The sequence below is a fragment of the Ursus maritimus genome, unplaced genomic scaffold (assembly GCF_017311325.1).
Source record: "Ursus maritimus isolate PB19 unplaced genomic scaffold, ASM1731132v1 scaffold_23, whole genome shotgun sequence".
In the NCBI taxonomy this organism is placed as follows: Eukaryota; Metazoa; Chordata; class Mammalia; order Carnivora; family Ursidae; genus Ursus; species Ursus maritimus.
Window position 1 is genome coordinate 36,407,407 of NW_024424786.1, and position 16,110 is coordinate 36,423,516.

Sequence of the window (16,110 nt, forward strand, 5' to 3'; positions counted from 1 at the left end):
AGATATAACTGATATGTCCTGAGAGTATATCATGTGCACTTGCTCTATGTTGAAACCATTACATGCATCATCTCATCTCTCCCTCACTATGAACCTATGAAGTGGCTAAAACAACCTGCTTATGGTAAGTTTAGAAATAACTGGTGGGTGTAGAATATAAGCATAGGATTGGACTCCAAGACATATGCTCAGGTATGCAAAATGATGCTGAGGCATTGACTTCCAGCTCACCGTCCTTTCCCATCTTCCTCACTAGTAATGAGATTGTAGATGCCAGTTCCAATCTTTATATGTTATGCACTCCCTCCAAGAGAACTTAGACATTGAGGAGAAGGATCAGGGAACAGAATGGTGGCACCATCAGATTATCACAAACTTTTATCCAATCTATGGCCTTCAAGGGGGAGAATGTTGTGCTGAGAACAGATCCAGGGAGCATCCCAGTGGCTGGACTCTGCTGCTCATTCCACAGAGTCTCAGCAGCACTGCTGAGCTGGTGGGCAGCAGACGACATGCGCCTTGAGTCTACACTGGAACTGCCAATGTTAGGAAAGAAGAGAAGATGAGGAAAATTAATGTGGTGTTGAGGAAACTATCACAAGCTTCTGAGCCAGATTGACTTGGTTCAGACTGTTATGCAAATACAGGATAATAATAATGATATTTGCTACCAGGTATTAAACACTCCCAATGTGCCAGACTAAGCACTTTGTGTATTTCATATAATGAAAATCACTTGAACTTATTAGTCCTGAGTTTCTAATGCATAAAGTGGAGTTAATAACACCTAAGCTGTTATAAAGATTAGAGCTACTATGGTCTAGTGCCTGGAATTTAGCAGGAGTTAAATAAATGTTCGTATTAACAATCATTGAGCTACTATGGGCAAGAGGGTCATTCCTTGTGGGACAGGAGCTATACAAGAGATGTGGACTAGGATTAATCAACATCTGAGTGGAAAGAAAACAAGCTATGATGGAACACTGAGCAGTATGGGTGCAGCACAGAAGTACAAAATCAGGATCTGTGGCGTGGAAATGCAGCACAGCTAAAGCACAGACACGTGGGCAGGACAGAGAGGCTGGAAGCAGGGCTGGTTGGAAGGACAATGAGGTGGATGCGCTCAAGGCTGCAAGGCAAGTTCTATATGAATTGTTTACCTCTCCACTGTGGGACTCCTCAAAATGTTTATAGTTTTCTCCCCACGATATGCTTCCTGTCCACAATGGATGGACTGTGTCAAGCATGCTGGCCTTCCAACACTTCCACTGCTCCCCACATTCAGTTTTGTTCCTGAAGGACAGGTCACCCCTTGGACAATGGAGAAAAATCTTAAATGGTTTCACATCTTCAGGTTGAACCTCGGGTCCTAACTGAGTTCACTGCCTCTTCTAGCATCGTCAGCATCATGCTATCACAGCCCAAGACCAAGGGAGACTTTGAATCCTTTACTCCAAATGACATTTTCGTCCTCAAAAGGGAAAAACCTAAACACAGTGACCAAAAGGAAGATAACCCAGAGAACAGTCTGCAGGAAGAAGCTACAGTCCTTGGAGTAAGTTGATGTCATTGTAAGGCGAACATGGGGAGAATGTGGTGAATGCCTTCAGACTACAGATCTACAGTGGATCTTGGACAGTCTTTCATTTTTTTTCCCATCTGACTCCGGGTTAACCGGGACCTGAAATGGGGCTTTATGGGAAGACTCTATCCAACTCAGGCCTTTCTGTAAACTAAAACCACTAGGTCTCTACTTGAAATCTATATAAGAAAGTCTCTTGCAATTTGTCTTTAATATAGTAGATTTTGGATTTAACCACATGATTTTACTCAATGGGATTAAATTAGATCTTTCTGTTTTGAGCTCATTTCTTAACCATTTTGAGATGAGACAGTTTGGACTAACCTCACTATAGATTTTCTCCCTGTTCGCCTAACTATAAGACATCCACATGTTCCCGGTTCATCATCCTTCATATCCAGGACTTTAATTCCTACCTGCTCTGAATATCCCCTTTTAAGACCTGACTCCTATTCATTTCCAGCTTCGGAAACCTGCCTAGTTGTGGCCTCTGGAATTCAGGGTCAGTTAACAGCATAATCCTCTTCATTCCCCAATTTGTTTCTCAAAGGCCTCCACATCTATTGTGCAAACAGAAACCTAGCTCCCAAGGGCACTGTTTCCACTGCGACCCTCACTTCTGGGCCTGGAAGTGAAGGCAGTCTCTTCTTTGCTTCTCACGGACACTTCTAGATCAATCTTCTCCTCTCAATCTCCAAAAGCTCCTACTTTAGTATCTCATCATCCAACTAAGTAATTCACTCCCACTTAAAAAAAAAAAAAACAACTTAATGACCCTTTTTATGTATTTGAAAAATCTTAATTCAGTCTTCTACCCCCAAAAAAGATATTTTTAAAAAGTTATCTATATTATGAGCACGGGAAGAAATTAATTATCTCAAGCAATTTAATCAGTCATGAACTTCAAAAGGTTCTATTAGGTAACTCTAGTATTAGGAATAATTGAGAACTGATAGGAGAATTAAAATTTCAGAAGACAGAGTTTAGTTTAAAAATGTAAAAATAATCAATGTTTTAGAAAATAACATTAATAACGTACTGGCAAACCTGAAAAGTGATCATCCTTAGAAAAATCATTTGATGAACATGTTGCTTGAAAATAAGACCAATCGTTTGTCATTCTGCTATCATTTACCAGTACTCACTCCTTAATTTACTTCTTCCAAACAACAGGTTCCGAGCAGACTTGCCCTGCTCCCTACAATCTAGCCTACATGCGGCCTAGAATCACAAACACTTTTCACTGTGTCCTTCCGCAATCAAGAGATACTGTAAACACGTTTATTCATTCAGGCATTCAGCTGCCATTTCTGAGCACCTTCAACGTCTTGGCCATTATTTTACACACTTAGGATAATAGGTGGACTATACAGTTAAAAGAAAAAAAAGAAACAGAGACCTAGTCTCAAAGTCCTCCTGCTATACAGGAGGACTCCAGGTCATTGCCACTTTTTTTACTCTCCTGGGTAATTTGCCTTTTCCTTTTGAGATACTGTCCTCAATCACTGTCACTCCTTCCAAGAGAGGTCCTATCATAAGCCTTAACTGTCTCAATATTCATGTTTATGATTCCTCCAGTATCGCATCCTCTCTTTCCTTGACCTCTTCTCCCCAGGTATCTTCCCCATCCTTCCTTAGGCAAACATTCCATGAGTCATACCCTGGGCCTTATCAATACTAACAGCAATAAAGCCACCATTACCTACATTTTAAGCATCCCATACTCCACCAACTCTGATCTTTTTAGAGTATAGAAAGTGTTCAACAAATATAGACATTATTATCACCAATGTCCTGAAAATAGTAATTATTATTAAAATCCAATGATGAATAAGATAAGATGGATTATGGCACTAGAGACTTTCTGCTCTGTTTTATTTCAATTGAAATTGAGTACTATATTAACTCTTCCTTGGTAAGTTTGCTTTCTACATCCATCTAGCTGAACTAGCATCCAGAAAAAATTTCTCCATTTGCTTTTCCTAGAAAAAAAATATTTGTCAACTATCTTTTTCAAAATAAAGCTAAAATAACGTTTGATCATTCCCTGATTTGCTAGTTTAATAATCCTATCAGAAAAGAAGAGGTTATACATGACTTTCTATTAGAGAATGACTATTGGCTCCTTGTAACACCTTTTTTTCCTATTAATTTAATTTAAATTAAATTTAATTAATTTATTTATTGTGTGAGAGAGAGAGAGAGAGATTTAACACACATGAGCAGAGTGGACGGAGCAGAAGGAGAGGGAGAGAGAGAATCTCAAGCAGGCTCCATGCCCAGCACAGGGCTTGATCTCACAACCCTGAGATCATGACCTGAGTTGAAATCAAGAGTCAGACACTTAACCGATTGAACCATCCAGGCGCCCCTTTTTTTCCTTTTTAATATGACAAATTATATTTGTACTCTTTATAAACACAATGTACATTCAAATAATCACTTTCATCTGTTCAAAGTGTGTTCCTAGAATTTTCCTTCTTGTCTTTTGTAGATTATCCAGATCCTGTGCTGCCTGCTGATTTCAAGTTTGGGGGCTCTTTTGGTTTCTGCTCCCTACTCTTCCCACTTCAAGCCAACAATTTCCACCATTTTGATGTCTGGGTACCCATTTGTAGGAGCTCTATGTGTGAGTAGAGTGGGGTCTCCACGAGCGGATATGCTTTTTAAATGCTAAGTAGGTGCTAAGTCACTCCATGACTCCCAAGAGGTAGGGAGAGAGGAGAAGGCAGTCAAGGCCTCTGACTTTCCCTCTATCATTGTCCCTTGTGATGTTTCTCCAATCAGGAAGAGCAGCAGATGGGTTTAATCCCTCCTCCTGTGTCAGCATCCCAGGGAGTGTCTAGTTGGGGCAGGAGGCAAGAGGGTAATACAGTGGGCATACCAGGACAGCATTTCTTACCTGGCCTCACAGCCTACCTTTGGAAAAATGGAAGATTTTTCACATTCTTCTTTGGGCCTTTCATGAGGCCATTGGCTTTCCTCTAGATTAAGAATAATCCACCTGTCAGGTAGAGAGTGAAAAAATCAATTTTAAAATAGAATGAGCACCACTGGTAGATGCCACAGGTTTGCAGAGAATTAAACTGGCAACAGTAAAATTCATGGGAAGCGAGGGCACTTGTTTGTGTTCAGAAGTAATTCTGAGAATTTGGAAAACTTTTTTGATGCCTTCCATCTAATCACTCAGGGAGAGGGGCCTAGTCAATCCTTTTCTTTAGAGATAGCGAGGGCCTAGTCACGCCTCCCACAAAGGGCCACTTATTTTCCATGTAGTGTCTTGTACAAAGAAGAAAAAAAGCACACATTCTGGGCAGATGAATTCTACGAAGGCACCACCATTGTATGGATATAGCCCTTGTGTGAACACAAATTATGCAGTGTTGCAAGGAAGCCCTGCTCCTGCCCCCAGAGCATAATTCGTCCTTATATCCCTATCTGATCAGTAGTTGTGGCTCCCACATTCCCTTACGAAAAGTAGAAATAGGTCATGCTGGACCTTCTTTGTCGGTGACTACCCAATCCCTAAAAACCACAAGCTTAACCAATCTTTCGGCTTCTCAGAACATTCTCCCTCCACCAGCTGGATCCTTAATACCGCCGAGCTCAAATACTGACCTCTGGTGCTTCAGGATGAAAGACTCTTCACATATGTCCCTGTACTTCCCACCTTCCTCAGCTCCCAGTCTAACTCAGGCCCCCTACACCAATACTTGAAGCTCACGTGTTTCGCTATCTTGTGCCATCAGAGCCCCTTTCATAAGTGCTTCTGTTGGCTGTTCCCGCGTTCCTATCCCTTCAAGTCACTGGTCTTTCTCAGCTTCCTTTCTTCCCACCATGTAATTCAGCACTGCTCTCCTCCTTCCACATACACCTCCTCTCCAGGCCACCTCAGCTGACAGTGATTTTTGCTAACACAAATCCAGATCCTCTGTGCATCTGCCCATTCTTCAAAGTCAACGTAAGCATCCTGAGAGTGGAAATCAGGACTCTATCAAAATGGACCTACACCATTCCTACAGTGTTATCTCCCTAGAAGTTTTACATTACTGATTGATTGATTGATAGTAACATGGTGGCCACATTTCCACAAGACAACTGAACTGATTATTTCTCTCTTTTTTGAGCAGTTTGCCATTACTGGATCCCTCTCGATTATTTCTGGGAAAAAATCAACTAAGCCTTTTGTAAGTATGAGAACTATCAAATCTCAGCTCATTGGAATAAAGGGAACTCAAGAGTTAATTACTCTAGTTCAAAGTTTCCATTCACAACTTAAGAAAACAGGGCTCTGAGCAGGGGAAAGAACCCAAGTTCTCACTGCTGGTCTCCGCAGAACCGGTATAAACACAAAATTCCTTGCCTTCTAGACCAGTGCTCTTCTACACAGTGTACTCCTGGATCATATTCCAAGCTTGGAGGAGAGTTACCTCACTTGCTTAAGCAGTAGAAATTTTTAAATATACCATGAAGTCTTTAGAGTTTGTTTTCTTGGCCCTGAAGAGGGTAGATGACCATCCCAGCTAGAACCTAGAGATCCTTTTTCTGGAAAAACCTGTCTCATAATGAATCAACTTCCCTAAGTGGCAAAGTCAGAGACACAGGTGTATGGGCTTAGATCCTGTGGTTAGCTCCTCCACCCTCTCAGAAACAAGGAATTATCAGACTGTAGCCACTTTCCTGACTTTTGTCAGGAAAGTGTGGGTGGGGTCTTTGATCCTCTCCATAGCAAACTTTTCCTTTCCCCTGCCACACACTCACGAAGACGACTTAGGGAAAAGCTACATCCTGACTCAAGAAGTTTCAGGGTGTAGTTAGCTATGGATGAGGGCACATAAGATGGTGTAGGAGGCTGGTATATGTTCCCAATACTTGAAGCTAGAATCTAAACCCCAGAACCAGTGGACAGAATTTTGAAATGTTCACCTCATTGGATGGAGTCAGAGCTCTGGACTTGGAACCAGGAAATCTATACTCTGTCCCAGCTCTGTTGCTGACACATCTGTGTGCTTGAAAAAGTTCCTTCCTTCTCTGGCCTTCAGTTTTCTCATTTATAAAATGTGGAAGATAAACATGTGGATCTCACAGGCGGCTTCTCAAGTGTCCTGAACACCCTAAAAGGGAAAAACAATACTTCGGATGACATGGCACGATGTGGGCTCCAAACAAAGGACACAAGACAACATGTGGGCTCCATTGCCCACGTGGCAGCTCTGGGCAAAGGCACTGCCCATTCCATCTGCTCTCCCTTTGGTAACTCAGCACTTGAAGCCACATAGCTACCAGGTCCAGGGAGAAGGGGGCAGAGCAACCATCCTCCCAACCCACAGTAGCCTATAATGATGTTCAAGTAGAAAAGAGCATATGCTGGGAACCTGGCACAGAATCTAGCACATCAGTGTCTTTGCAGAGGAACCATATTCTGTGAGAACCCTTTACCCTGAAATGTAGAATATGACCCAGGAGAAAGTGTGATGCATGTGGTTCTCAGGCCTGATCCACCTATAGGTAGATACCTTCCAGCTTCTCCAGTTTTCTCTTGTATGGAAAGAAAAGACATAGATTGGTCTAGGAGGGACCAAAGGCCATATTCCAAAGCTGTTGAGGAAATCAAGGAATATATTGGAAGTGGTTTGAGCAGTTTTACCTGTCTGCAGGGAGCCAAGGAACCAGCAACCTATCCCGAAGGAGGAATTATTCATGCATTCTTGCACTCAACAAACATTCGTTAATGTATCAGGTGATAAACTAGACAGTGAAGAGGGATACAGAGATGAATAAAATACAGTCTGTACTCCCAGGAGTATGCAGGTTACGGGGGAAACAGACTTAGGGAAGCACCACTGTAGTGTAAGGGATGGAGGGATAACAGTATCACACACTGCTTCTGCCTTGAGAGCCCAATGCAGAATTTCTTTTTCAGGCCATGAGCAGCCTGACCTCAAGTGCAGTGAGTTCTCTCACTGCTGGAGCAGGCCTCTTCCTCCTTGCTGATGGCCTGGCAGCCCTGAAGACTGCCTCTCGAGGGTGTGATTCAGAAAGGGAGTATCTAGCCACACTGCCTTATTCGATGTACTATTATTCGGAATATGAATTCAAGAACTGTCTCCTGACTAGTGTCAGTCTAACAGTAAGTAGCTTCAGACTCAGTATCCTGTCATGTGAAATCTCAGTTTCTCTCCTTTGCATAATTTCTGCTTTTTCAGCAGTCTGTATCCTGCTGATCTGCATGCCTGGAAGTAGACAGAAAAAAAAAATTGTGGTTGAAAGAGTCCTGTCAGCAGACTGCAAAATATTAGGGATGCACTGTGCCAAGTCAAAATGGGAAATCAAGAAGGGCTGTGGGTTCAAGAGAGGTCTCTTCTGGCAAGAGAAATATGCAAAAATAAACTACTGAGATGACACCCAAAATAAAAAAGCTTCTGCACAGCAAAGGAAAACATCAACAAAAAGAAAAGGCAACCTACTAAATGGGAGAAGATATTTGCAAATGACATATCCTATAAGGGGTTAATATCCCAAATATATAAAAACTTACACAACTCAACACTGAAATAACAAATAATCCAATTTAAAAATGGGCAGAAGACATGAATAGATATTTTCCCAAAGAAGACATACAGATGGCTGACAGACACAGGAAAAGATGTTCAACATCACTAATCATCAGGGAAATGCAATTCAAAACCGCAATGAGATACACCCTCACACCTGTCAGAACGGCTAATATCAAAAAGACAGGAAACAAGTGTTGGTGAGGATGTGGAGAAAAGGGAACAACATGCACTGTTGGCAGGAATGGGAATTGGTGCAGCCACTCTGGAAAAATTAAAAATAAAAATACCATACGATCCAGTAATTCCACTACTGGGTATTGACTCAAAGAAAACAAAAATGCTAGTTTGAAACGATATATTCACCCTTGTGTTTACTGCAGCATTATTTACAATAGCCAAGATACGGAAGCAACCTAAGAGTCCATCCACAGATGAATGGATAAAGAAGAGGTAGTCAGCAGTCTTTCCTACATAAAAAAGATTTCATTCTCAATAGGTTTAGCTCTCAGGGTGCTCTCTTTGTTGAGCAGGCATTCCCCCCCCCAAAGCAGGCAGAAGTATCCCTTTTCATTTGAATTTTATTTGATTTGGGATTAAGGTAGCCACATTAAGTTAGCTATAGAACTTGGACTTTAAGCCCAAACACATAATTATTATACTTCAGCCCATCAGGGCTGGCAGAGGGAGAAGGGGATGGAAGATGGCCCACCAATGGATTCCACTCCTAGAAGAAATGCCAACATCTCTGGGCAGCATTTTCTTGCCAAAATTTCCCCCAAGCTGGATGGTCATCACCTGTTGATGGTAAAAATCTTGGCTTAGTCAATCCTCTATATATATAGGCTCATAGTTTTAAAACCATACACTTTGGCCTTTTAAGGAGAAAAATTTCGTCCTTTATGACTCCTCTAGCAGGAGCCAGGGAGACAGATGTAGTATCTCTTATTCCCTTGAAATGTGTGCAAGTTTCTGCCCATGTGACCCAGAGGTTGTCAAAAGCAACCCCTTTGATCCTGGAGCTTGAGGAAGTGCAAGGGCACAGAAATGCATCTGGTTAGAAATCAGTGCAAGGAAGCCCAGGAGACAGCATAACCCTGGTGCAGGGCAGACATCAGGCAAAGCCGTGAGGGTGAGGGAGACATCCTCCCTGTCGGGACACTGAGGGTTTAACTCAATGAAAACTACTCTCAATACATCAAACTGTCTCCTACTTTCAGACAACCAGAGAACTTCCTGCAAAATCAGAGAAGTTGCAACAGGACCAACCCCAAATGCCCACTCTTTATTAACACAAACATAACCTGAGCAAAGTAACACATCACAACATTTAAAATACATATCTGAGGTTGGAAGAAGGAAGGAAGGGAGGGTGGAAAGAAGGAAAAAAATCGAGGAAGAAAGGTCCCTTATGTTCCAGGAGCTAAGAAGGATCCTGCAGCCAGGTAACCAAACAAGAGCTGGGACCAGAAAACCAGAGAGGTCTGGACGGGAACACAGGTGTTACAAGCTGAGATAATGGCATTTTAATGCCCATGACAAATCTGAAGTTCTTCAGGCCCACACTAAGTGCTCTGTGAAAATGTTAGAAGCAGAGACTTAGTATTTACCCTATTTATGAAAATAGGACAAGGAAAACTCTGCCCAACATCCCACGAAGGTTTAAGAAACTCTGCCATAAAGGTTTCTAGGATGAATTCATCTCACCAAGCCACGGGAAGGAATGGACTGTACCCAAATCCAAAATTACACATAAAACATAGGAACTTCAAATACAAGGATTAACTTTAAAACTTCCTGGGTCTGTGGAACTCCTGAGGTTCTATCAGAATCAAATGTAAAACTTCCACTAGGGAGTCATCCATAAACCCAACCAATGGGTCTCCTGTATATTAAAAAATTCCCTCCACCCACCCATATACTAACATCATCTAAGAGTAAAAAAGTTTTGAGAACCATAAGAAAAAATAGGGAACAGCAGGAAATGGAACACATATGAAATTTAGTTACTCAAGAATTGGAGGTTATATACCAATTTAGAAGACTATAATGAAAATATATTTAAATGATTAAAGGCATAAAAAAGGAATTAAAACCAAAATTAAAGAACATGACAGTAAGAAAAAAGAACAAGTAGATTTGAAAAAGAACTAAACAGTATGATTAGAAATGCCAATTATAATCTTTGAAATTAAAAATTTAGTGTATCAGTTAAACAGTAGATTCAACATATCCAAAGAAATAAATAGTGAGATGAAATTTAAGGTCTGATTAAATCACACAGAGCACAACACATTACAATAGAAATCTGATAAATACAAGCGACAGGTTAACAGACAGGGAGGACACAGTGAAGCGAAAAGGGTCAACACACATCTAACATGAGCTCCAGGAGGATAGCCAGGGAGAGAGGAAATATGCAAAAAGAAATAACCGGCCAAATTTCAGAATTAAAAAAAGACATTAGATTTCAGATGCTTGAAGCTATGAACAGAGACTGTTCCTGGATAAATAAAAACAAATCCACATTACAAACATCATAACAGTAAAAATAACTAGAGATAAAGGAAGGGTTTACTTCCTTTATCTGCTGCTATGTATTTCCCTGCTTCTGTCCACTGCTAGAGCTCTCAGCCCCCAGTCTGCTCTCTCCAGTCAGGCACCAACCATCCCTGGCTTGATTCACAGGGGGTGCTGGTGGTGATGCTGGTCTTCACTGTGCTGGAGCTCTTACTGGCTGCATATGCCTCCATCCTTTGGTGGAAACAGGTGTACTCCGACAACCCTGGGGTGAGTACTCTGACATATCACATGACACCTGCTGGGTCCCAACATTTGAGCTGTGATGATCCAGGTCGAGAAAGTGTCAGAAAGAGAAATCAGTTAGTGGTCATGAGATTCGTGTAGAAGGCGATTTTCATATTGAGGAGAGAGTGGGCTCCTTCGTGATGACACAGGTATCTGAGATTATTAGTGGGTGCCTTCTGGCCAGCAAGCCAGTTAGAGACCTGCTTAATATGAAGTTAGAAATCACCTGCCCTGTGATGGCTGGGTTGCTCAGTTGGTTAAGCAGCTGCCTTTGAGTTAGGTCATGATCTCGGGGTCCTGGGATCAAACCCTGCATCGGGCTCCTTGCTCAGCAGGGAGTCTGCTTCTCCCTCTCCCTCTGTCCCTCCCATGAGACCCCCGTCCCCACCAGTGCTCTCTTTCTCTCTCTCAAATGAATACATAAAATATTTTTTTAAAAAAGATAAAGATAAAAAAAGGAAAGAAACCACCTGTCCCAAGCCCTTAAGAAAGAACTGAGGCTTGGATAAAATCACATGGAGAATGAGTGATACAGACTAACGGGCTGAGAATGAAAGCTTGATCTCCTCCTTCTTGTCACGGACACAGCCACCTGCCTCCCTAGAGTCTCCATGGCCCCATCCCCTTGCTAAATGTGATGGTATCTTACTAGGGAATCTCTGTTCTGTTTATGCTTTTCTGTGTTCTTCCTTACTCCCTCTTCGGGCATGACATTACAATTTAAAAATCCTTGCCTTTCCTCTAAGAGCCGTAATTTTTTTTTTTAAAGGAAATTACTTAAAGGGACAGAATAATGATTCAATTATGGTCTTATTAGTAAATGGTAACATGATTAGCAGATTGAAGAATGAAATTTGTTTGAAATTAATACTGATGCAATCATATATTTTGGTAAAGTTGGAAAGGCTACTACTGTACAACACGTGGAGGGAATGCATTCTAAATATGGATCAAAGAAAGCCTCTAAAATCAGCGTTTAATAACCAGTGACACACTTTCTCTTTTCTAGAGTGCATTTTCCTTGCCAAGGTCAAATCCAACGTGTCAAAAAGCTCTTTAAGGTCATGGACAGAAGTAACGCCTCAGAAGAAAAAGGAGAAATCCAGGGCTCCTGGCAAAGTGTGATTAGACTTTCCTGAAATTTCAGCTACTTTAGACACTGAAAGAAACTTGCAGAAAACAGCTTTTGTTTGGCACTTGCTCACTGTGTAATTTCATTGCTCTTGAAAATAATCTCACAAAAGCCCATGTGGGTAAACTGAACAGAAAGTGATTCATCTACCCATGAATAAGGAGAAAATGTGCTCTCTTGTGCTACTGTGATGTGGCTGAGTCACGTGGCTCCGCAGGCTCCACTTCTGTATTACCTTCACACTTACAATGCTTAAACATTAGGTATTAGGGACTGTAAGAACTTTTAAATTAAAAGTACTTTAGAAATATATGGCTCCATCTCTCCCAATTGAATGAAGTGAATTTCTGTCAACTGAATGTAGCTCAATATTCTATCTCATTTAATGATTTTATTCTTAAATATCTGGCTTCAAAGATCATAATTTATCATAATGCTCTTCCCCATCTAAGTTCTAGGCCAAATAAGAAATTAGCCATATAGAAAGAATATCCACTTTATTACTGTACTGGAATAAACAACATGACCTATCCCACAGAGAGGGGCCCAATATTGTCCCCTGGGTCTAGGCCTTGGGTCCTATCCCAAGGGAAGGATGCAGCAGAAATGCAAATATATGTTTTCCAAATGACACGTACAAAAATGGTCATAGAGGTAATACACATAATTGCCTCCAAAAGGAAACTATCCAAATGACTATAAACAATAAAAGAGAGAAATAAAAATCGTGGTATATTCATACACTGGAGTACTAAACAGTAATGTAAGTGGGCAGACTATAATTACATGCAGCCATATAGATAAGTCCCACAGACATAATGTTCAAGGAGAAAAGGGCCATGTATAAAAGAGTACATACTGTATGAGTCTATGTGTATAAACTTTAAACACAAGTTAAACTAGTAGATAGTGTTAGAAGCAGGACAGCTGTTAGCCTTGGGGGGTACGTATTTACTGGAAGGGAACCCAGAGGGTCTATGGGCTTGCAGAAACATTCTTTTCCTCGATCTGGTGCTGGTATCATACATATATGACTTGTGTTCTCTTGCTTCTACGTTATAATTGAATAAAAATGTTTTTGAAGAAGTTACTTTTGACCCCTTGACCTGTCTGGTTATTAAGCCATCCCTCACTTCTCCATAGTCAATTTCCTTTGAAACATCATCTTCCAAAAACCCTGGAGTCATCTTCGGCTCTTCTACTTTTTTCATACACTATATCTACTCCAGTCACATGGGCCCTCTGCTGTCACATATTCTTTCTTTAGAAGATTTACACTGGCAGGCCCTCTACGTGGAGTACTTTTTCTGCAATTACTTCCATTGCTTTCTTTCTCACTTCTTTCAGGTTTTTCTTCAAATCTCTTTATTGCAGTGAAATTTCCCCCACCAACCAACGTAAAATTATGGGCCCCTCTCCCATTCACTTGCTTATTTCTTCCCCAAAGCACTTACTACCATCTGACATACTATGTATTTTCTTTGTTTATTAATTGTATGTCTACCCCCACTAGTCTGTAAGCGAGGACCCTCACTTACTAGTCTCCACTGAGGTTTTCAGCTCCTGTTTATGTTTTCCCACGTGCGTGTGTGTGCGTGTGTATTAGTATTTTATACTAGGGGTGAAGGGCCTTGAGATTCCTCCTCATTCTGTAAGCCAAGCAATGCAATAAAATATTTAATCCAGGACCTATTTCTTATTAGTTTGTTTTTCTGTTAACAGGAAGGTTCTTCAGAATATCAGAAGAATTATATTTAGAATTATCTGGAATAATATTTCAAATAATATTATCTGGACTAGATTCAGAATTCCCTGGAATAATATGAGGTGCAGTAAGGACAATGCATATTTCATTTGCAACTTCCCTCCACTCCCCCAGCCTGGTTGCCTTTCATAAATGGCATGGCCATCCACTCAATTTCTAAAGTCAGAAATTTGGGAGTCATTTTTGACTTCGTCTTCTGCCTCACTATCATATTCACTTTGGGAACCCAATTAAGCAAGAACCACTAGCAGAAAGGTTGAACAAATTCATGGCAAGAAAAGGAGTGAACAGTTTCAACCGAGTCCAAGCAGACACTGCAGATATTGAACATATATACTAGAATTCTGTGTTCTCTCAATGTTTTAGAATAAAACTGCAGGTTCCCCAAAAAGCAACTCAAAATTAGTGGCTAAGCCGCACATACTCAGATCCTTATCACAAACTTTCTGTCCTTCCTCCCATCTTAACCAACAGGGGGTGAAAGATTCTCCTGGTTGGCCTGGTGTAAGCAGTCATGTTGAGAAAGCAAGGAACAGGGCATTCAGCTGGCAAAACTCAGGGCCCTGAGTCATATAAGCACAAGGAAATAAATTCTGTCAATACCTGACTGTGCTTGGAAGTGGGTTTTCCCCACTTGAGCCTCTAAATGAAAATACAGGCTGTCTGACACCTTGATTGTAGCCATCCCTGTGAGACCCCGAACAGAGGCATCCAACTAGGCCATGCCTCAACTCCTGCTCCGTGAAAATCATAAGATAATAAATGTGTGTTGTTTTGAGCCACTAAATTTGCAGTAGTTAATAGCAAAAAAAACCCCAAACAAACCAATCAACTAAACTAAACAAACAAAAATACACATTAGATTGTTGCATGGAAAACGAAAGGGGGAAGGCCAAGCTTAAATTTTGGCTTCAACCCTTGCCAGCAGTAATGCTGGACCTCAGTTTCCCCTTCTTTAAAATGGATGTGATAGTATATGCAGAAGGAGGAATTTAGGAGTAAATATCTCATTTTATTTAAAGTAGCATTGGCACATGTTAAGTGGTACTTGTCAAATGCTAAGTGTGGTCTTCTGCAGGTGGAAAGCAAGAGGAATGCCATTTCCACCCAAAGAATATCACCCAGACTGTAGCTGTCCCATGGAGATCCTGTCATTTCACCTCTCCATGGAATAGCCTAGTTCCTGCCTTCTGGTCTAAGTCTGCAGACTGATATTAGAGGACCCATCTTTAAGAAGCTTGAAAGGCAAGCAGGGGCAAAGGGCTGAGGCTGACAACTATAGCCTAGTTGAAATAATAAAATGAGATGCATTTTTGAAATAACCAAGGCAGATGAAATTTTGTCTCCTGCTTAATATCACTTATTCTTTCCTAAAAATCAGGTATTCTGCACAAAGACAGTTCTTTCCCATCATTTTAAAGGAAGAACCATATGCTATTAGTCAACCCAAACTTCCACCCAATTTCCAAAAATGCAAGTAAAAGGCAGTAAAATATCTATGTGTGAATAGTAAACTAACATGTCAGGTTATACAAATGCTTAAAATACTGTAATTCCTTGATTGTCAAATAATCATAATGGTCGCTAACAAACAGATGCTTTTTTTTTTTTTTTTTTTTGCAGTGCATGGCTGCAGTCTGAGTCAGTACCATCCCAGATCACTTCCCCTTTACTGACACAGCATTCTTTCCAAAACTTCTCCATATGATTCTGATCATCTATCAATTCTACTTACAATTCAAATACAGACTTGTCTCACACTCTGTTTTGTTTAAAATGCTGCCTTGTACTTTGGGTACATAAATTAAAATTTACTTGAATAAATGTTAGTAGAAAAATGTTGTAAATTAGGAATATGTACTCTCTCTGAAGTTTGGATGTGAAAACAAAGAGTCATTCTATCAGAAAAAAAAATTTAACAGAGAACACAGTCCACAATTATTTCTCTACATCAGTGGTTCTCAACCTGAAATGATTTTGCTCCCCACCCCCAAGGGACATTTGGCAATGTCTGGAGACAATTTGGGCTGTCACAACTGGGGATGTGGTAGTAGCATCTAATGAGTAGAGGCCAGAGACATTGTCAAATATCCTACAATGCACAGAACAACTCCTTACAGCAAAGAATTAGCAGACCCCAGATGCCAGTAGGGCTGAGGTTGAGAAACCCTGCTAGCCATGGTTGCCGCAAACTAGGAAATACTCAAGACAACATGGGTTCATATGATCTTTTGGATTTGTGAGACCACTAACCTTTGTGGTTTAATAG

General features: G+C 40.9%; 1 protein-coding gene across 1 annotated transcript; it reads left to right on the plus strand.

The window, feature by feature from the left end:
- Positions 1-1,408: 1,408 nt before the first annotated feature.
- On the plus strand, positions 1,409-11,043 carry MS4A7 (membrane spanning 4-domains A7). Its single transcript, XM_008707455.2, has 5 exons — positions 1,409-1,555; positions 4,077-4,211; positions 5,713-5,769; positions 7,506-7,712; positions 10,825-11,043. Exons 1-5 carry the CDS (start codon positions 1,409-1,411, stop codon positions 11,041-11,043), a joined length of 765 nt encoding a protein of 254 aa, XP_008705677.2.
- Positions 11,044-16,110: the final 5,067 nt, after the last annotated feature.